We start from the raw sequence: 17,197 nt of genomic DNA, 5'->3' as shown, positions 1-17,197 counted from the left end.
CAGCATTCTGCACTAATTGCAGGCGACGCAAGTCTTTTTTGGGGAGGCCAGCATAAAGGGCATTGCAGTAGTCCAGCCGTGATGTGATGAAGGCGTGGACTAGGGTTTGAAGATCCTCTGGGGGAATCAGATGTTTAATCTTTGCAATGTTCTTCAGATGAAAGAAGGAAGATTTAACTACAGATGAAATTTGGTTTCTGAAACTCAATTCCCCATCGATTAGTACGCCAAGGCTGCGCACAAGGTTGGAGCTGTTTATGTCTGAATTCCCAATCCTGATTGGTGTTGCTTTAGGATAGAGCTGTTTTGATGGCGAGCACTGGCTTTGGACAAACAGGACCTCAGTTTTGTCAGCATTCAGTTTCAACCAGTTATCATTCATCCATGCCTGAAGCTCAGCTAAGCAAGAGTTTATTTTTGGGGTAGGGTCTGTTCCACCAGGTTTGAAGGACAGGTATAGCTGTGTGTCATCGGCGTAGCAGTGGTACGTCAGGCCATGTCGTTGGATAAGTGTACCGAGTGGCAACATGTAGATTGCAAACAGCAGAGGGGATAGGATTGATCCTTGTGGCACTCCGAATTGTAGAGGTGCAGGTTTGGACATTATAGGTCCTAGGGATACTCTCTGTGTTCTGTCAGTCAGGAATGATCTGAACCACTGGAGGACTGATCCACTGATGCCACAGTACTCCTGCAGTCTGTTAAGCAGGATTTCATGGTCAACTGTATCAAAAGCAGCTGAGAGATCCAACAGGATTAGGATGGAGCATTCCCCTCTGTCCCTTGCCATGAGCAGATCGTTGCAGACTTGGATGAGCAGTTGGTGTACCCACAGAGCTAGAAAAACTGCGGCTGGTGGCTGGTACGGTGGTTATGGTGATCTCTAAATAATATAAAGCATTGTCATGGACTCTGATGATATCAATTCTGAATATATTATGCAAATGTTGTTATGAATTATTAATGTACTAATAAAGCTGTGGCCTTTTTAATGCCAATGGTTGTCACAGTCTCTTTGTTAGTACTGGAGGCCTCATACAATCACAGAACTTAAAGTGCATCATAAAAGCAATTTGCATGTATTGCAAACATGCTGGACTGCCATGAGGTCGACCTCAAACGCCATTATGTATGACTGAAGGTGGGTCACTGTAGACTGAAAATAATAGTTTGAAGATGGCCAATTTTATCAAGTCTGTACACAACTTTATGGTCAGTAAGATAATCTGCTGTATTTTCATCATAATAAACCTGCCATAAATCTGAATCGTAGTTTTCTACATTGCTGGGATGTATGTTCTTGCTGCATTTCCTAGCATTGTGTGGGTCAGAGGGTGTAACATTCCCTCTGCATACGGTAAAGCTTAGAAATGATTGGCTGATCAGTCCATTGCAGATATCGATTACTGGCAGAATATCATCTAGTTAATGAAGAACCAAAGCTGGGTATAGTCAGTTAAAAATTAGCACATTAGATCTTCTGATTTCAAGTAACAATAATGGTAAGGTTAATGGTTTGCGACACATTGTCTTAAAAAATGTTAGAATTGATAGCTATATTATAATCAATATATTTACCACTGCAATGATCATGTGCAGTTAATGGAAAAAACTACCAACTTTTGCTTCATCCACAGCAATTCCACTGCATTTCAATACAGATGTCTGGCAGCTTATCTCTACACACTGCCCCCCTACCCTCCACAATGTGCTATTCAAGACACTAATGGGGTAATGGCTAATACTCACCTTGCAATTTTCCCGTCAGATCGTCGGCTTGATTGATAATTTTCGATATGACTGTTCTGCTTCCAATAGAGAACAGGATCGATTTTGTGCAGTACTGATCTCAATCGATCCCTTTCTCGATCAGAGGCAGATTGGACATTCCGGATATTATCCATCAAATCATCAATCTGACAGGAAAATTGCGAGGTGTGTATCAGATATTACCCCCAGGTGCCAAATGGCAAATATGAGCCTGCTCACACTAGCACTGCCACCTCAACAAGCTTCAGGAATGTAGTAACAGGGGATGAGTGAAGGGATTTTCACAGAAAGTCACCTGACAGCTTAGAAAGAAGGAAACAGATTTTAGTGAAGAGGGGTCAATGAATACGTTCTGCTTTAAGAAGGCACTGATTCAGTTTCCATTGGAACTTTCAACAGTATTAGTTGTGCAGTCAATCTGTACAAATGCTTGGTGGTGAAATACTGTATGTTTGCCTGTATTGGCACAGGATAAGGATAAACAAAGGTAAGGTTTGTCAGTCCTTCATAGGCTTGGCTTATGCAATGGATTCAGGGGCAAACGCAGGATTTTTAAGGGGAGGGGGATTCCTGAAAGGTCCAGAAGTACTTATGTCCGAAGACAGGTGGCTCCATACTGTCCATGCACAAAAGTGCACTGGCGTATGACAGAGCTGCCTATCTTTGGACGTACTCAAGGACACGAGTGTTTCTGAGGGCTTCTGGAAGCAGAAAGTTTGAACGGGGGACAGCGCTGGAACAACTCCCCGGGAAAGGAACGGGAGATAGACTTAGTTTGGACAATTCAATGGAATATGCCACATAGGGCCATATCCTATTCAAGGTGATAAGTAGCTTGCAGATGCGAGCTACTTATCACCTTGCCATCGCGCGAGGATTACCAGCAAATCCTATTGCCCATATCCTTCGCGCGATGGCCGATCGGTAGAGAGCATTACTCAGGCGAAAGCCTGAGCGATGCTCCCTATTACCGGGCGATGGGGAGTGAGGTTTACGCTGTGGTGCTGTCCATCAGCACCACAGCCTCACTCCCCACACATGCGCACTCGCCCGCCGAACATCGCCGCCATCTTCCGCCGCAGCATCTGGGGGTCTCCTTTAATAAGGAGACCCCCAGAGCTCCCCGTCGGGTCGCCGCACAGTTTAGAAGTCCTCGCGCAGCTCTGCAAAGGCTCCCCTGTCATATGTACTGCCATCGATCACCCGCCGCCTCTCGCCGAAAAATCGGTCGTGTAATTACAGTGTATCTAACACTGTAATTACTGTCCGCATAGAAGGAGCCTGGGCAAAGCATCTTTGAATCTGCAGCCGGGCTCCCCATTGGTCTGCTGTCTGAACTAATAAAATGGCTCAGACAGCGGACCAATGGGGAGCCCGGCTGCAGATTCAAAGATGCTTTGCCCGGGCTCCTTCTATGCGGAAAGTAATTACAGTGTTAGATACACTGTAATTACACGACGGATTTTGCGGCAAGAGGCGGCGGGTGATCGGCGGCGGTACATATGACAGGGGAGCCTTTGCAGAGCTGCGCGGGGGGGGGGGGGGTCTAAAGTTTAATTAGATTAGGCGATGCCCCCATCGCCTAAGTTAAGAACTCGCCAGTGCTTAGCGCTGGCGAGTTCAGCAATAGAATATGGCCCATAGTGTCACATAGTGCAAGCGATAGCCATATGATGCAGGCATATATGCATCTGCGGAAGATGGCGGCGCTATATAAATACTAAATAATAATAATAACATTAGCATGTGTAAATAAGCTACATATCAATTCAGAGGATAGAAACAAATTTCAAGTCTCAAACACCAATTCCAGTAGAAGGGTACATATATTGTCAGTATATAGATCAGTACATCAGTTCCAAGGCTTGAAAAGGGACAAAAGAATTTGGCACCAAAAGACCTGTTCCTCTGTAAAAGGAACAGCTAGTACCCAGTTTTTACAAAACTTTCAAAGTGATTCAAAGGGCTCATTCACACTAGGCAACACATGCATGAATTTCATACATACATGGCAATGTGCTAAATCGCATAGGTTGGCAGCTTCCATTCAATTAAAAGAAATGCATGACAATGCATACGTCGTGTGCGATGATGTTCCCGGCTAAGTTACAATGGGAACCCAAACTGTAGTGTGAATGGTAACATGAAAGTCTATAGACTTTCATGCTACCTGCATTGCAGGCATTATGTGTGGTGCTGTCTGTCATGACTCGCCGCACACAGTGTGAATGAGCCCTAAAGCAATACCAATACCAACTGCCATCAATAGTATCTTCAGCAATGAATAGCCAAACAAACCCTTGCAGTTGTGCTGGGCCTTTTAACACCTAACTTTACAACACAGCATAGAAAGCAAACATATCTCCACATTTAATGTTCATATCAGCAGACACACTTTTTGTCACAAAGGTGCAATTCATGGCAGCACGGACACATCCAGCAAGCACTAGGGGAAGGGGGAAAACAAGGGTGAATGAGGGAGAGAGGATGAGTGGAGAGACTGAGATAGAGCAGAGAGCGTATCTGTATTGCAGTCCCACATCACACAGAGGCTACTTGCCTGTAATGTGTGTCCTGTCCCTGCCAGTGTCTCACACAAGCTGCAGGCAGCCCTCCTGAAGTTTAGGGACTGTCAAAAACTTTTCAACCTGTGAAATACCTTATGTAGCCGTCCAAATGCAGTCTTTACAATGGTGAGAGAGCTGAGTTTTTCCCACAGACCCTGCGGGAGGCAAGCCTCTGTATATTTACCAGCTTGCCCTCTTCAGTGATTTCAGGGAATTTTTTTTAAAGGTACAGGAGTCTCAAGAGGGTATTCCAGAGATCGGTAACCCCCAGTTGAATGCGCCTGTGCGATTTATGGGTTATATGCTAAGAAAAGTTCAATTTTAATCAAGTTCACATCCAATTTGAAGCACTTATCTAGGTGCACAGGTGACCCAGAGGCTAAGTAGAATTTGTGTATGAATCTGCATATGTATGGTATAGATGTTACTTATGTTGGGAATGCACCATGCAATTTCCCCTCAGATAGACGGTCGATAGATAATTTCCGACAAGTCCGATCTGATCTTCCAACGTTTTTCTGATCAATTTGTGTAGAAGCGATCAAAAAATTGATCAGAATAAGATTGGACCTGTAGTAAATTATCTATCGACTCATCATTTTGATGCCAGGTTTTGATGATAGTTGGAATATCAATAATGTTGTATTACGGATATTCTGCTATTGGCTGTTACCTAATACTTACCCCTCCCAAAGCATATGCCTATCTTTTTGCCTAACACTATTACTATTCTCCTTCCGAGATGTAGAAACTCAGAGGGAGAGGTAATTGCCAGCACCCAAATTACACTGCTGCACTGCCATAGATATAATTCCTTTTTTTTTTTTTTTTTTTTAGTATAGCACTTTTCTCCTGTCAGACTCACAGCGCTTGCGAGGCAGCCACTAGAGAGCACTCAGTAGGCAGTAGCAGTATTAGGGAGACTTGCCCAAAGATCTCCTTACTGAATAGGGGCAGATTTACTAAATAGGCAGAGCTGAGATTTTAACCCAGGTCTCCTACATCAGAGGCAGAGCCCTTAGATATAACAACATTATATTTATGGCGGCGCCCAGGTCAGGCGCAGTGCCAGGAGGAGCAGTCGCTGAAATGACCTGCTTCGCTTGCATACCCCTCTCTATACGTCTAACATTAACCCCTTTTCCCTAGAATCCTCATATCTTTACACTTTCCTCTATCCTATCCCCAACACAAACCCATAGATAGCAGCTATATCATAGCCAAGCCCCTGTCCTATCCTCTAATAATAGGCTGTGCTATATTATAGCCGAGCCCTGGTGCCACATAGCCGATATCCAGAGCTTGGCTATATAAAGACGAGACCCAGTGATAAGTAACCAATAGCCGACAGACATGCGGCTAATGCACATTGTGGTCCATGGTGGCGTGCCAAATTCAGCTGCTTTGTTTGAATCCTAACCAGAACAACCTCTGCAAGGAGTTTTTGTGTTCCCTCCATTTATGTGGACTTTCTACAGAGGATTCCCCTCATGTCCCAAATTATACTGTTAGCTTAACTGGTTTATACCAACATTGGCTCTATGATTTGTTAGGGGTATGTGATCATTTGCCCCACTGAGGATCAGCTAGTTCATTCAATTTTGTGTGCAATTTGCTGTCAAAAATACCAGCAGTATATAAGTGTGTATGTGTAATAATAATAATAATAATAATAATAATAATAAAGGAATGCATAAATATTGAATAAAAGCAATACACAGGAATTACTAAACCAGATCAGATTGTTCAATTGAGCATTAAAATCTTACATTTGCACAATATGAATAATCTTTCCACACTAGAAAACTTATTTGAACATTTACAATTTGTTGATTATGTTTCTCCTTTAATTACAGCAAAGACACCTGTATAGTCGGCATGAAGTTACAGTAGACGAAGATGAAAAACAAACTAAAGAGATATTTGAACGGACAATGAAGAAGCGCTTAGAATCTTTCAAGTCCACCAAATTTGGCCGCAAACAACCAAAGCACATTAATAAAAATTATAAGAGGGATCGGGGGCAAAGAGTAAGTTGTTTTAGCAATATGTGGCAGAGATTTTGTTAGCTTTCTGTCTACACATACGCAGGTGTTGATTCTACAGCTGTATGCTTTTCATGAGACATGAGGCAAGCAGAACATTTTATATTGAAAAGAGCCACGTGTTTATTTGAGCGCCAGTGTTATCATTCAACCCTCTAATAACTATGCCTAACACTAACCTCTAATACTATTGCCTAACTCTAACCCTCCTATAACTCTAAAGCTGGCCATACACTAGGCCGATTCCCCGCCGATCGACAGCAGATTCGATCACTGGGATCGAATCTGCTGTCACATCGTTCACGCTACACGCTAAATTTCGATGTATTTCGTCCCGAAATAGATCGATCCCGTCGATCGCTCCGTGCGGGAAATTACCGTCGATCGCCCGCAGGTAGGGAGCGCGTCGCTAGCGGCGTTCGAGTGCCCGACGACCGACGCAATAGAGTGGCAATACATTACCTGCTCTGCCGGCGCGACTCACCCCGGTCACCACTGCTCCGTCTCCGCTCTGGTCTGGTCTCCGGGTCCGGCATGCTTCACTTCTTCTAGCCCGGCAGGAAGTTTAAACAGTAGAGGGCGCTCTACTGTTTAAACTTCCTGCCGGGCAGGAAGAAGTGAAGCATGCCGGACCCGGAGACCAGAGCAGAGAAGACAGCGGAGACCTGGGGACTGGAGTCGCGCCGGCCGGAGCAGGTAATGTATGCGGGCATGCGGGCGGGGGGAGCGGCGGCAGCACCACCACCACCACAGATTGTGAACGGTTTCAGGCTGAAATTGGTTCACAATCTGTTTGCAGTAAAGACAGCCATACGATCCCTCTCTGATCAGATTCGATCAGAGAGGGATCTATCTGTTGGTCGAATCTGATGGCAAATCGACCAGTGTATGGCTACCTTAACCCTCCAATGCCTAACACTCTAATCCTATTGCTAAGGCCCATTTTACACTTAATCAGTTGCACTCAGTTAAAACTGAAATAAAACTGATTTTCAAAGTAATGCCCATGTTTTCCTATGGCACAGTTCCCACTATACACGTTTTAAGTGAAAGCTTTTTCACAATGCACTGCTATGGAAAAAAAGTGTACCAACAAATACTAATGCACACTAACACATACCAACGCATTAAAGAGGAGCTGTCAGCCATCCTATGTCAGATAAAAAAACGACATATATATATATATATATATATATATATATATATATATATATATATATATGCAGATAAATACTAGCTCTACTTACATAACATGTGTATTGCACGGTCCAAGTGTTGATTTCAGTAAACTTTATCAAATAAAAAAAGGTAAATGGAGAGAATTCTGTTCGCTGGCAGGGGCCATCTTTACTCCCTCCAGCTGAAGCCAATGGTGAGGTCATTACCTCCCTTACCCCCCCCCCCCTCCTCCCCACACCAATAGCGAGTGTTTATTGTAAATGCAGGGAATCCCTAAGGAAATGGTAGCAGGGACGGGGGTCCCCATGGATACGATGCGATGCGGTGGTAGCAGCCACTGCCCTCATGAATCGGCTGAGATGCCTGTCGGGCTGGAGTGTGGGGAAGGGCAGACACGGACAGTCATGGGAGGCAGCCAATGAGAGGAAAAGGAGTGAGAGTGACACAGGCTGCAGCCAATCAAGCTGAACTAGCTGTGTGTGCAGAAACTCCCCCCGCCCCAGCCTGCACTGCAACTTCTCTTTTGAGGCTAATTACTGCCTGCGTACTAAGGAGCTGGGCACATGTGGATTCATCTCTGCAATAAAAAAGTAAGATTGATTTTAAAGTTATGCATTGCCTTTTTAGCAATCCTTTTATATGATCAACAGATAGAAATAGAGAATTGATTTTGTTTTTCATGCCTAACAGTTACTCTTTAAGTGTAAAAGGCCCCTAACACTAACATTACCTAGCACTAACCTCTACCCTATCGCCTAACACTAACCCTCCTGTAACTATGCCTAACACTAACCTCTAATCCTATTGCCTAACTCTAACCCTCCTATAGCTATGTCTCACTAACCTTTAACCTTATTGCTTACACTAGCGTCCCATAACTATACCTAACACTTACTTCTATTCCTATTGCCTAACACTAACCATCTTATAACTATGCCTAACACTGACTTCTATTCCTATTGCCTAACGAAAGACATCCATGGCTACAAATTACTAAGTATTACCCAGTGATGTTGATCCAGGGATTTTATCTGATTACCATCTGGAGTCGGGAAGGAATTTTTTCCCTTTTGAGGCTAATTGGACCATGCCTTATAAGGGTTTTTTGCCTTCCTCTGGATCAACAGGGATATGTGAGGGAGCAGGCTGGTGTTGTACTTTGTTCTCTGGTTGAACTCGATGGACGTATGTCTTTTTTCAACCCAAATGACTATGTAGCTCCAACCCCCATAAAACTATGCCTAACTAACTTCTTTTCCTATAACCTAACATTAACTCTCCTATAACTACGCCTAACACTAACTTCTAATCTGTAACGATCGGTGTCAGCAAGAACAGATTTTCTGATTATTGGTGATCTGCAGTATCACCAATAATACAGATGCTATACCTGATTATGTAGTGATCTGCAGAATCACCAATAATGCAAGTATAGCGAGACACAGGACAACGAGATGTAAAGATAGGTGTTTGGTGCAACAGTAATACAACGAATACTGATCACCCGAGGAGCGGGTGATTCAGACTGCACTGCAGCCGGTGATCACCTGAGGAGCAGGTGATTAACACTATACTGCAGCTCCTAATCACCTGAGGAGCAGGTGACTAAGAGTGTACTGTAGTTACTGATCACCTGAGGAGCAGGTGATTCAGACTGTACTGCAGCTACTGGTCACCTGAGGAGCAGGTGACTAAGAGTGTACTGTAGCTACTGGTCACCTGAGGAGCAGGTGATTCAGACTGTACTGCAGCTACTTGTCACCTGAGGAGCAGGTGATTCAGACTGTACTGCAGCTACTGGTCACCTGAGGAGCAGGTGATTCAGACTGTACTGCAGCTACTGGTCACCTGAGGAGCAGGTGGTTAGCTGTACAGAAAAATCCCTCACCAGGGACTAGGCTCTCTGGTGAGGGCAGGAGAGTCAGACAGGCAGATTCGGCAACACACGGACAGATAAGGTACAAAGACAGAAGGCTAAATCAGAGTAGTGTTCAGGCTGAGTCGGCAACAGGATCAGATAGGCAGAAGCACAGAATCAGTAAGCAGAAGAGTAGTCAAGGCTAGCAGAAGGTCATAACAAATAATACAATTCAATTAGTACTTTAGCTATCAATAGAATCTGACTAAGTGTGGATCCCCAGCTCCTGCTGGTTCTAGCACACTTTGGGATCGGACTAGGTCTGAGTGCTAACACGTAGCATTTGCAACAGCAGACGAGGAGCTACTGACAGGCATGTCCTATATATACTGAGAGCGCCCCATAGCGCCGCCCCAGTCACTCAGCCAATCAGGAGCACTGCTGGAGTCAGCTGACCAGCCGATCAGCTGACTCCCCTTCTATTCGCATAAAGGTCCTGTCGCCTGGCGCGCGCGCGCAGGTAGCCCTCAGTCTATGTGCAACTGAAGGACCAAGCAAAACTCCACCATGTAATAGCGCGGCGGAGGCCGCCGGCTGAGACACAGAGACAGCCGCCAGGCCGCTCACCACTGCGGCGGCCTCCCCTCTACTCACAGTCCCAGGCAAAACTCCACCATGTATTAGTGCGGCGGAAATCGCCGGCTGAGGCGCGGAGACAGCCGCCATGCCGCTCACTGTCGCGTGAGCCTAAATAAGCCTAATGCTGGGTACACACTATGAGATTTTCTGGCCAATTTACTGTCAGATCGACTATTTCCAACATGTTCGATTTGCTTTCCGATCACTTTCCGAGCATTTTCAGATCAATTTCCGTGCACTTTAATTGGAAATCGAGCAGAAAATGCGTGGATATCGGAAAGTAAATAGAACATGTTGGAAATAATTGATCTGACAGTAAATCGGCCAGAAAATCTTATAGTGTGTACCCAGCATAACACTAATCCTCCTATAACTATGTCTAACACTAACTTTTATTCCTATCACCTAACACTAACCCTCCTATAACTATGCCTAACTCTAACCCTCCTATAACTAAGTGTGCCACAGCTGATAACGGTATTCAGTTTTACATATAGCTGATAAAGTTACCCAGCTATATCTGTGCCGCAAATTATCAGAACTCAGCTATATAGTAGCTGAACCCTGGCGCCGATTCGTCACACTCTCTGCATGCTGCGCCGATAGCTTTAGTTCGGCTATATAATAGCTGAACTCTAAAGGCTCATATACATGTCGGATTTTTCCAAACGACCCGCCGTTTGGACGTCAAATCGGGCGTGTGTACAGTCGGTCGTTCAGCTGATAATGCTGGTTTTGACGGATCCGCCTAGTGGATCCATCAAAACCATTGTTATCAGCTGAACGACCGACTGTACACACGCCAGATTTGACGTCCAAATGACGGGTCGTTTGGAAAAATCCGATGTGTGTATGTACCTTTACACCCAGATGCAAATACAATACTGATAAGTGTATGTGTACTTTAGAAGTGTTTGTGAACTTGAGAAGTCATCATTATAAAGAGGCATATTAGCAACCCATTATATGGCATGCAACAGTGAAGTCTAACATAATTTACTGTGCAACTTCCTTTTAGCATATATGGTGAATTTTCTTTTTATGTTTCTTTTTTTTACAGAGAAGTAGCACTGTGACCATGCTGCACAATGGAGGCATTCCAAATGAAAACAAACTTCATGGTAACATTTTTCTATCAGTGATATATATATAAATATATATATACAGTATATCCCCTGTCTGTAGGAACCTTTTGACTAAATGCTTTCTCTAAAATATTACTTATGAGTATAAAATTACTTGCATAAAATGTACTTTTAATATACGGTATATATATATATATATATACATTTCAGCACCTAGGAATTGAAAAAGTACTAAAAAGGTAAAACATAATATGAAACTTATTTTACATGCTAGGAGCTTTAAAGGTATTTTAATAGTAAGGTATGAGAATAACCCTTCAGAGTAAACTCAGAGGAAAGGTTATAAGCATACAGGTCTGGATTTACATCACTGGAGCCTATAGGCACAGATATACTGGCACCCTAGACTTTACCCTCCTTGAACCTACAAAGGGGAGGAACTCTACAATACCTAGTCAAGTGGTCCGGGCGAGAACTGTTAGGAGCCCCGATGATGTAATATTCCCCCTCCCAGACTGCTGAGATTTTTTTCACATGACTGATCTAGAGGAACCACAATCTTGTACGCATGCGTGCTGAGTGTGGTCTTCATTAGGAACATATGCATGCCTGTGTTTTGTTGCATTTGTTTTTGCATATGCATGTGCAAGAACTGTGCACAAAGGCACATTTGCAGGAAAGTGAGCGCCAGAGGCGCCATTATAGCATCCTGACAGCACATATTGCTGCTAGTCCCAAGAAGCTCCATTTAGTTACCTACATTTCTACATAATTATAGGTAAACAAAAAAACAGGGTGAGGGTTTTAACCACTTGACCACCAGAGCAATTTTCACCTTTCAGCGCTCCTTCCATTCATTCGTCTATAACAAGAAATTAAGTATATCTTGTTTTTTCCGCCACCAATTAGGCTTTCTTTGGGTGGTACATTTTGCTAAGAGCTACTTTACTGTAAATGCATTTTAACAGGAAGAATAAGAAAAAAACTGAAAAAATTCATTATTTCTCAGTTTTCAGCCATTATAGCTTTAAAATAATACATGCCTCCAAATTAAAAACCATGTATTGTATTTGCCCATTTGCCCCGGTTATTACACCGTTTAAATTATGTCCCTATCACAATGTTTATGTGAGAGATCGCAGAAAAGCCGCCGCATGTGCTACTGAGCAGGCGGCTGATTCCGCGTCCAGTGCAGTGGTTTGCACGCGGAAGCGTGTGTCTGGTAGCAGGGCAGAACGCGGAAAAGCCGCCGCATGCAACAACAGTAAGGCGGCTGGTTCCGCGTCCAGCGCGGCGGTTTGCACGCGGCAGCGCGTGTCTGGTGTGGCTGAGTCTGTTAGTGCACATAGGCTTAGGAATACACGCGCGTGCGCGCTGAGAGGCAGAACTCTTATACTAAGCAGGAAGAGTCAGCTGACCACGCCGATCAGCTGACTCCAGAGCAGGATACTATTGGTTGAGCAATTAGGGGTGGTGCTGGAGAGCACTACTCCATATATAGTTCCTGCTGGTCACTTGCAAGTTGTCTGCCGTTGCGATCACTACGTGGAAGCACTCAGACCTAGTCAGATCCTTCAGTGTGTTTGAACCAGGTGGACCTGGGAATTCAAACTTAGCCAGATTATTTTGAATTGTATTCTGTTTATGCTTTAGCTAGTTCCAGCGTGTAGAGACCAAGGACCTCACACCCAGCTTAGGGAACTGTACTACCATCTGTGTTATTTTTCAGACTAGTTCCAGGGTGCTGAGACCATGGACCTCGCACACAGTCTAGGGAATTGTATTATCATCTGTGTATTCTTCAGACTATTTCCGGGGTGCTGAGACCAAGGACCTCGCACCCAGAATAGGCATTGTTTGATATCTGTTATGACTTATAGCTTTTCCGACTACTCCTCTGTCTTCTGATTCGGTACCTCGCATATCTGATATTCCGTTGCCAGAACCTGCTTGCCTTGGATACCGAATCAGCCTTCTGTCTTTGTACTTTGTCTGTCAGTGTGTTACCGACCAGGCGTGCCCGACCTCGAGAGCTATCTCTCCCCTTAAGAGATAGTGTCCAGATCAGTTAGTGACATCCACCTTCAGGTGTCACTCACTCTCTGGCCCTTCCTGTCTCCAGCCTGACTCCTCCCCTTGGAGAGCCTCAGTCTGCTGGAAGGTTCCTGTGCTCCCAGAGCAGTGTCTCTTTACTGCTTGATATCGCCTGCTCTGCAGGCGCGTTGCTCAAAGTATTACTGTTACACCAAACACTCACATACCTATAGGTATCCAGAGGTTAGCAATATATCTGATTATCGGTGATTCTGCAGATCATCAGTAATCGGGTATATATCTGCATTCTTGGTGATACTGCAGATCACCAATAATCAGATTCTCTCTGTGTGCTAACACCAATCGTTACAGTTTGGCGCCAATATTTTATTTGGAAATAAAGGTGCATTTTTTTCAGTTCTGCGTCTATCCTTAATTACAATCCCATAGTTTATAAAGTAACAGTGTTATACACTCTTGACATAAATATTTAAAGAGTTCAGTCTCTAAGGTAACTATTTATGTATTCTTTTTTTTATTGTAATTTTTTTTTCTTTTTATTACGAAAAAAAATTGGGGCGTGTGGGAGGTAATGAGTTAATTTATAATGTAAAACTAGGTATTTATTTCTGAAAAATGTTTTTGGATGTAGCTTTACTATTTGGCCAAAAGATGGCCACAGTAATTTTTTGTTCATGCGACCTGTAAGCGTCTGGAAGTACGCTTACAGGAAGCACAATGAGGCTGGGAAAATCACAATGATCGTGCTGCTCCTCATAGAAGCAGCCGATCATTGCTGGGGGGCTGAGATCAACGAACGGGAATGGTTTTTCCCGTTCATTGATGAGTGGGCGGTGGCGTGCACGAGCGCGGGAGCGCGAGTGGGAGCTCGGACAGCGGCAGTACCACCAGGGGCGGTACGTGTTTCTACGCCCCTGGTGGTAAAGTGGTTGATAAGTATAATGCAAATATTATAAAATGACACTTTTAATTACAATCTTAATTGGTTAACAGATATGACAAACACAGTAAAAGTCAGTCTGCCTGACTTCTACAGAGTACCTGACTTGTAACCATTACTCCAGTGATAATTACTGGTTATTTATGCTAACTGGCACTTGGCTGGCCAGATGAAAAGGATGCCTGGAGCATTTAAGACATGGATGTATACCAGATTCTACACACTATGTTTTTAACTACCTTTTGTCACAATTTTGCAACTTTTTGTCTCTAAAGAAGCATTTTTTTCAAAGTCGTGAAACGTGTGTTAGGCCATTCATGACACAATTACGGTACATGACATATGGACTTTAACTGTGTTTGTCCTATCTGTTTACCAATTAAGTTTATAAATAAAAGCTGTTTTATAATATTTGAATTATTATTCATGGGCCATAAAACTCTCACCCTCTTTTTTGTTTTCCTGTAATTATGCCATTTAATTGAGAAGTGGCCAACTCACTACTTGAAATGATTATAAACTGCATTACTAGTTATTTCTCGAGACCTTGGCCTGTTTTATATCTCCTGATCTCCTGCTCCTCTTACTGATCTGGTTTGCTTGACTATACTTGATCTTCTGCTCCAATGTTGATCCAGCTTGTACATCTGCTCCCATTCCCCTACTCCAGTAACCGATATGGCCTGTCTAACTGCTCTTGACATGTTCCCTGATCCTGACCTCAGTCAGTATCTTGACCTAGCCTGCCCTGGCCTCAGGCCAGTCTCTTACCTTCCACCAGTCCTTACCTTGACCTGTGATCTTGGCCTTGTCTGACATCCACCAGCCCTGCTCTCAACCAGTTATACATGACTATGCCTTGGTCTTTTCCACATAGCAGGGTCACCCTGCTCTCCCTATTTTAAGTGAGGCAATCCCAGAATCCACAACTTAATTGTCACCAGCTGCAAAGAATGCACTATTCAGTAGCAATAGCAGTCTTTCATTCATTATGGGTTTCTGGTAAAAACTAAATTGGCCACTTAAATTCAATGTTTTAGGAGAGCCAAGGCTAACCACTGGTGGCAGCATCAACAGAGTGTGTAATACTAACATAATTGTAAATACCCACGCTCAAAATTCCAAATGACAGCCAATGACCCAAAGCACTCTGAGCCACATTGTCTCCAGTCAGCGCTTACCCAACTTATCCTCCTTGACACATTCCAGGAACTCGTGCATCAGTCCCATATTACTGCGCTCCATAGTGTCACATTTTCTAAGCCCCAGACCCGTGGATGAGGTCCATGGAAAAGACAACCATGTCTGTCCTTGATTGAATGGTAAAGGGTGGGGGTAAATGATGCAATTGCCAGGATGTCACCAGGAGGTAGGCTTTTGCATCCTTCAGTAGCGAATGGAGAACTAGATGGAAGTTCTAGCAAGCTGCCGTAGCTGAAACTTCAGCAACCTCACTGGTATAAAGAGGTGTATTGGGTGGCACACCCTAACTGAGCTGAGTGAAGGGAGTAAAATAAACAAAAAAGTAGATGAACTATAACTGAGTACTCTGTAGCTCTTCTGCCTTAGAAGTCCTACTCGTAGAGCCTTATCAATCTTTGCCTTGTACTGATACTGATAAAGGCCAAAGGGCCTGAAACAGTCATTGACACTGCTTCTGGATGTATGTCTTGTTTTTTAGGGACATAGAGGAATGGTTTGCATATTCACCTTGTGAAAATAGTGTCTTCAGAAGCCAAATTTGTATTTTGCAAAACAACAAATGCATATTTACATACAAAATAAAGCTTAACCCTGCCATCTAGTGGTCAAAAAGAAATTACAGCGTATAAAGCAAGTATAAAATTACATATAGAAATACTTAAAGTAGTAGTAGCAGTAGTAGAAGTCTAACATGGAAAGAATTCATGGAGAATTATTAATAAAGGAATTCACATCTAAATTAGCACCGTAGATCAGTAACTTTAAGCATCAATAACAGCAGGTGCCAATGTGTATCTTAGATTCACTGCCTTTCCTTATAGGCTTAGTGCACACCAGAGCAATTCGGTTGCATTTTTAGGAACGCTTGCGGCTGAGGAAACGCTTGGGTAATGTATTTCAATGGGCTGGTGCACACCAGAGCGGGTCGGTTTTAGCTGAAACGCAAACTCTCGGGCTGCAGCATTTTTTGGATTTCGGAGGCGTTTCTGCCTCCAATGTTAAGTATAGGAAAAACGCAAAACGCTTGATAAAACACCAGATCAGAGTGGTTTTCCAGGCGTTTTTGTTACAGTAGCTGTTCAGTAACAGCTTTACTGTAACAATATCTGTAATCTGCTACACAAAAACGCTACCAAAAACGCTTCACTTTAAGTAAAAAATGCTACACAAAACCGCAAAACGCTAGCAAAACGCTTCATAATAATAAGAAAAAAAGCTTCAAAAACGCTAGCGTTTTGCGGATCTGCTAGCGGTGTTTGGTGTGCACTAGGCCATAGAGTGTTGGACTGGGAGGTGGAAAAGCTGAGGGAATCCAACTGCTGGCCAAGCAGCAGTAACCCTGTGTTATCACTCCCAATAGAAACCTGAAGCAAGTCTTCACTGTGAGCAGCAACACCTGATTACTGCTGTTTGGCCAGCAATTTCTCCAGTTTCTCCCCTTCCCAGTCAGACACTGCCTTTATAGAAACACTTTGAAGTGTGTTCTTAAAGAGAATCTGAAGCGAGAATAAATCTCGCTGATTCTCTTATATATAGCAGGGGCATGTTTGCCCCTGCTAAAACGCCGCTATACCGCCGCTGAACGGGGGTCCATTATCCCCCAAATCCCCTCCGTGCAGCGCAGGGATCACTTTCTGATGAGGCAGGGCTAACGGCTATAGCCCTGCCTCTCAGCGCGTCTGTTAGCACCTCTGTCAGCACTGATCGCCGCCTCTCCCCGCCCCTCCCAGTCTGCCTTCACTGAGAGGGGCGGGGAAAAGCGCAGTTCCGCCGCCTGATAGATGCGATGAGAGGCAGAGCTACAGCTATTAGCTCTGCCTCCAGCAGCAGCAAAATCCACGACCAAGTTGGTCGTG

The 17,197-nt window shown here is 43.9% G+C and overlaps 1 protein-coding gene across 2 annotated transcripts in view; it reads left to right on the top strand.

The window, feature by feature from the left end:
* SLC9A3 (solute carrier family 9 member A3) overlaps positions 1-17,197 on the top strand; it is a 178,622-nt gene that overhangs the window by 146,155 nt on the left and 15,270 nt on the right. For both annotated transcript variants that reach the window (XM_068236599.1, XM_068236598.1), the window contains exons 13-14: positions 6,194-6,367; positions 11,119-11,179. In XM_068236599.1, the coding sequence (XP_068092700.1) occupies positions 6,194-6,367; positions 11,119-11,179 (235 nt within the window). The remainder of the gene's footprint in view (positions 1-6,193; positions 6,368-11,118; positions 11,180-17,197) is intronic.

The sequence above is a fragment of the Hyperolius riggenbachi genome, chromosome 5, assembly GCF_040937935.1.
Source record: "Hyperolius riggenbachi isolate aHypRig1 chromosome 5, aHypRig1.pri, whole genome shotgun sequence".
NCBI lineage: Eukaryota > Metazoa > Chordata > Amphibia > Anura > Hyperoliidae > Hyperolius > Hyperolius riggenbachi.
The sequence above is the reverse complement of the archived record's forward strand: the minus strand, read 5'-3'. Positions and strand labels throughout refer to the sequence as shown.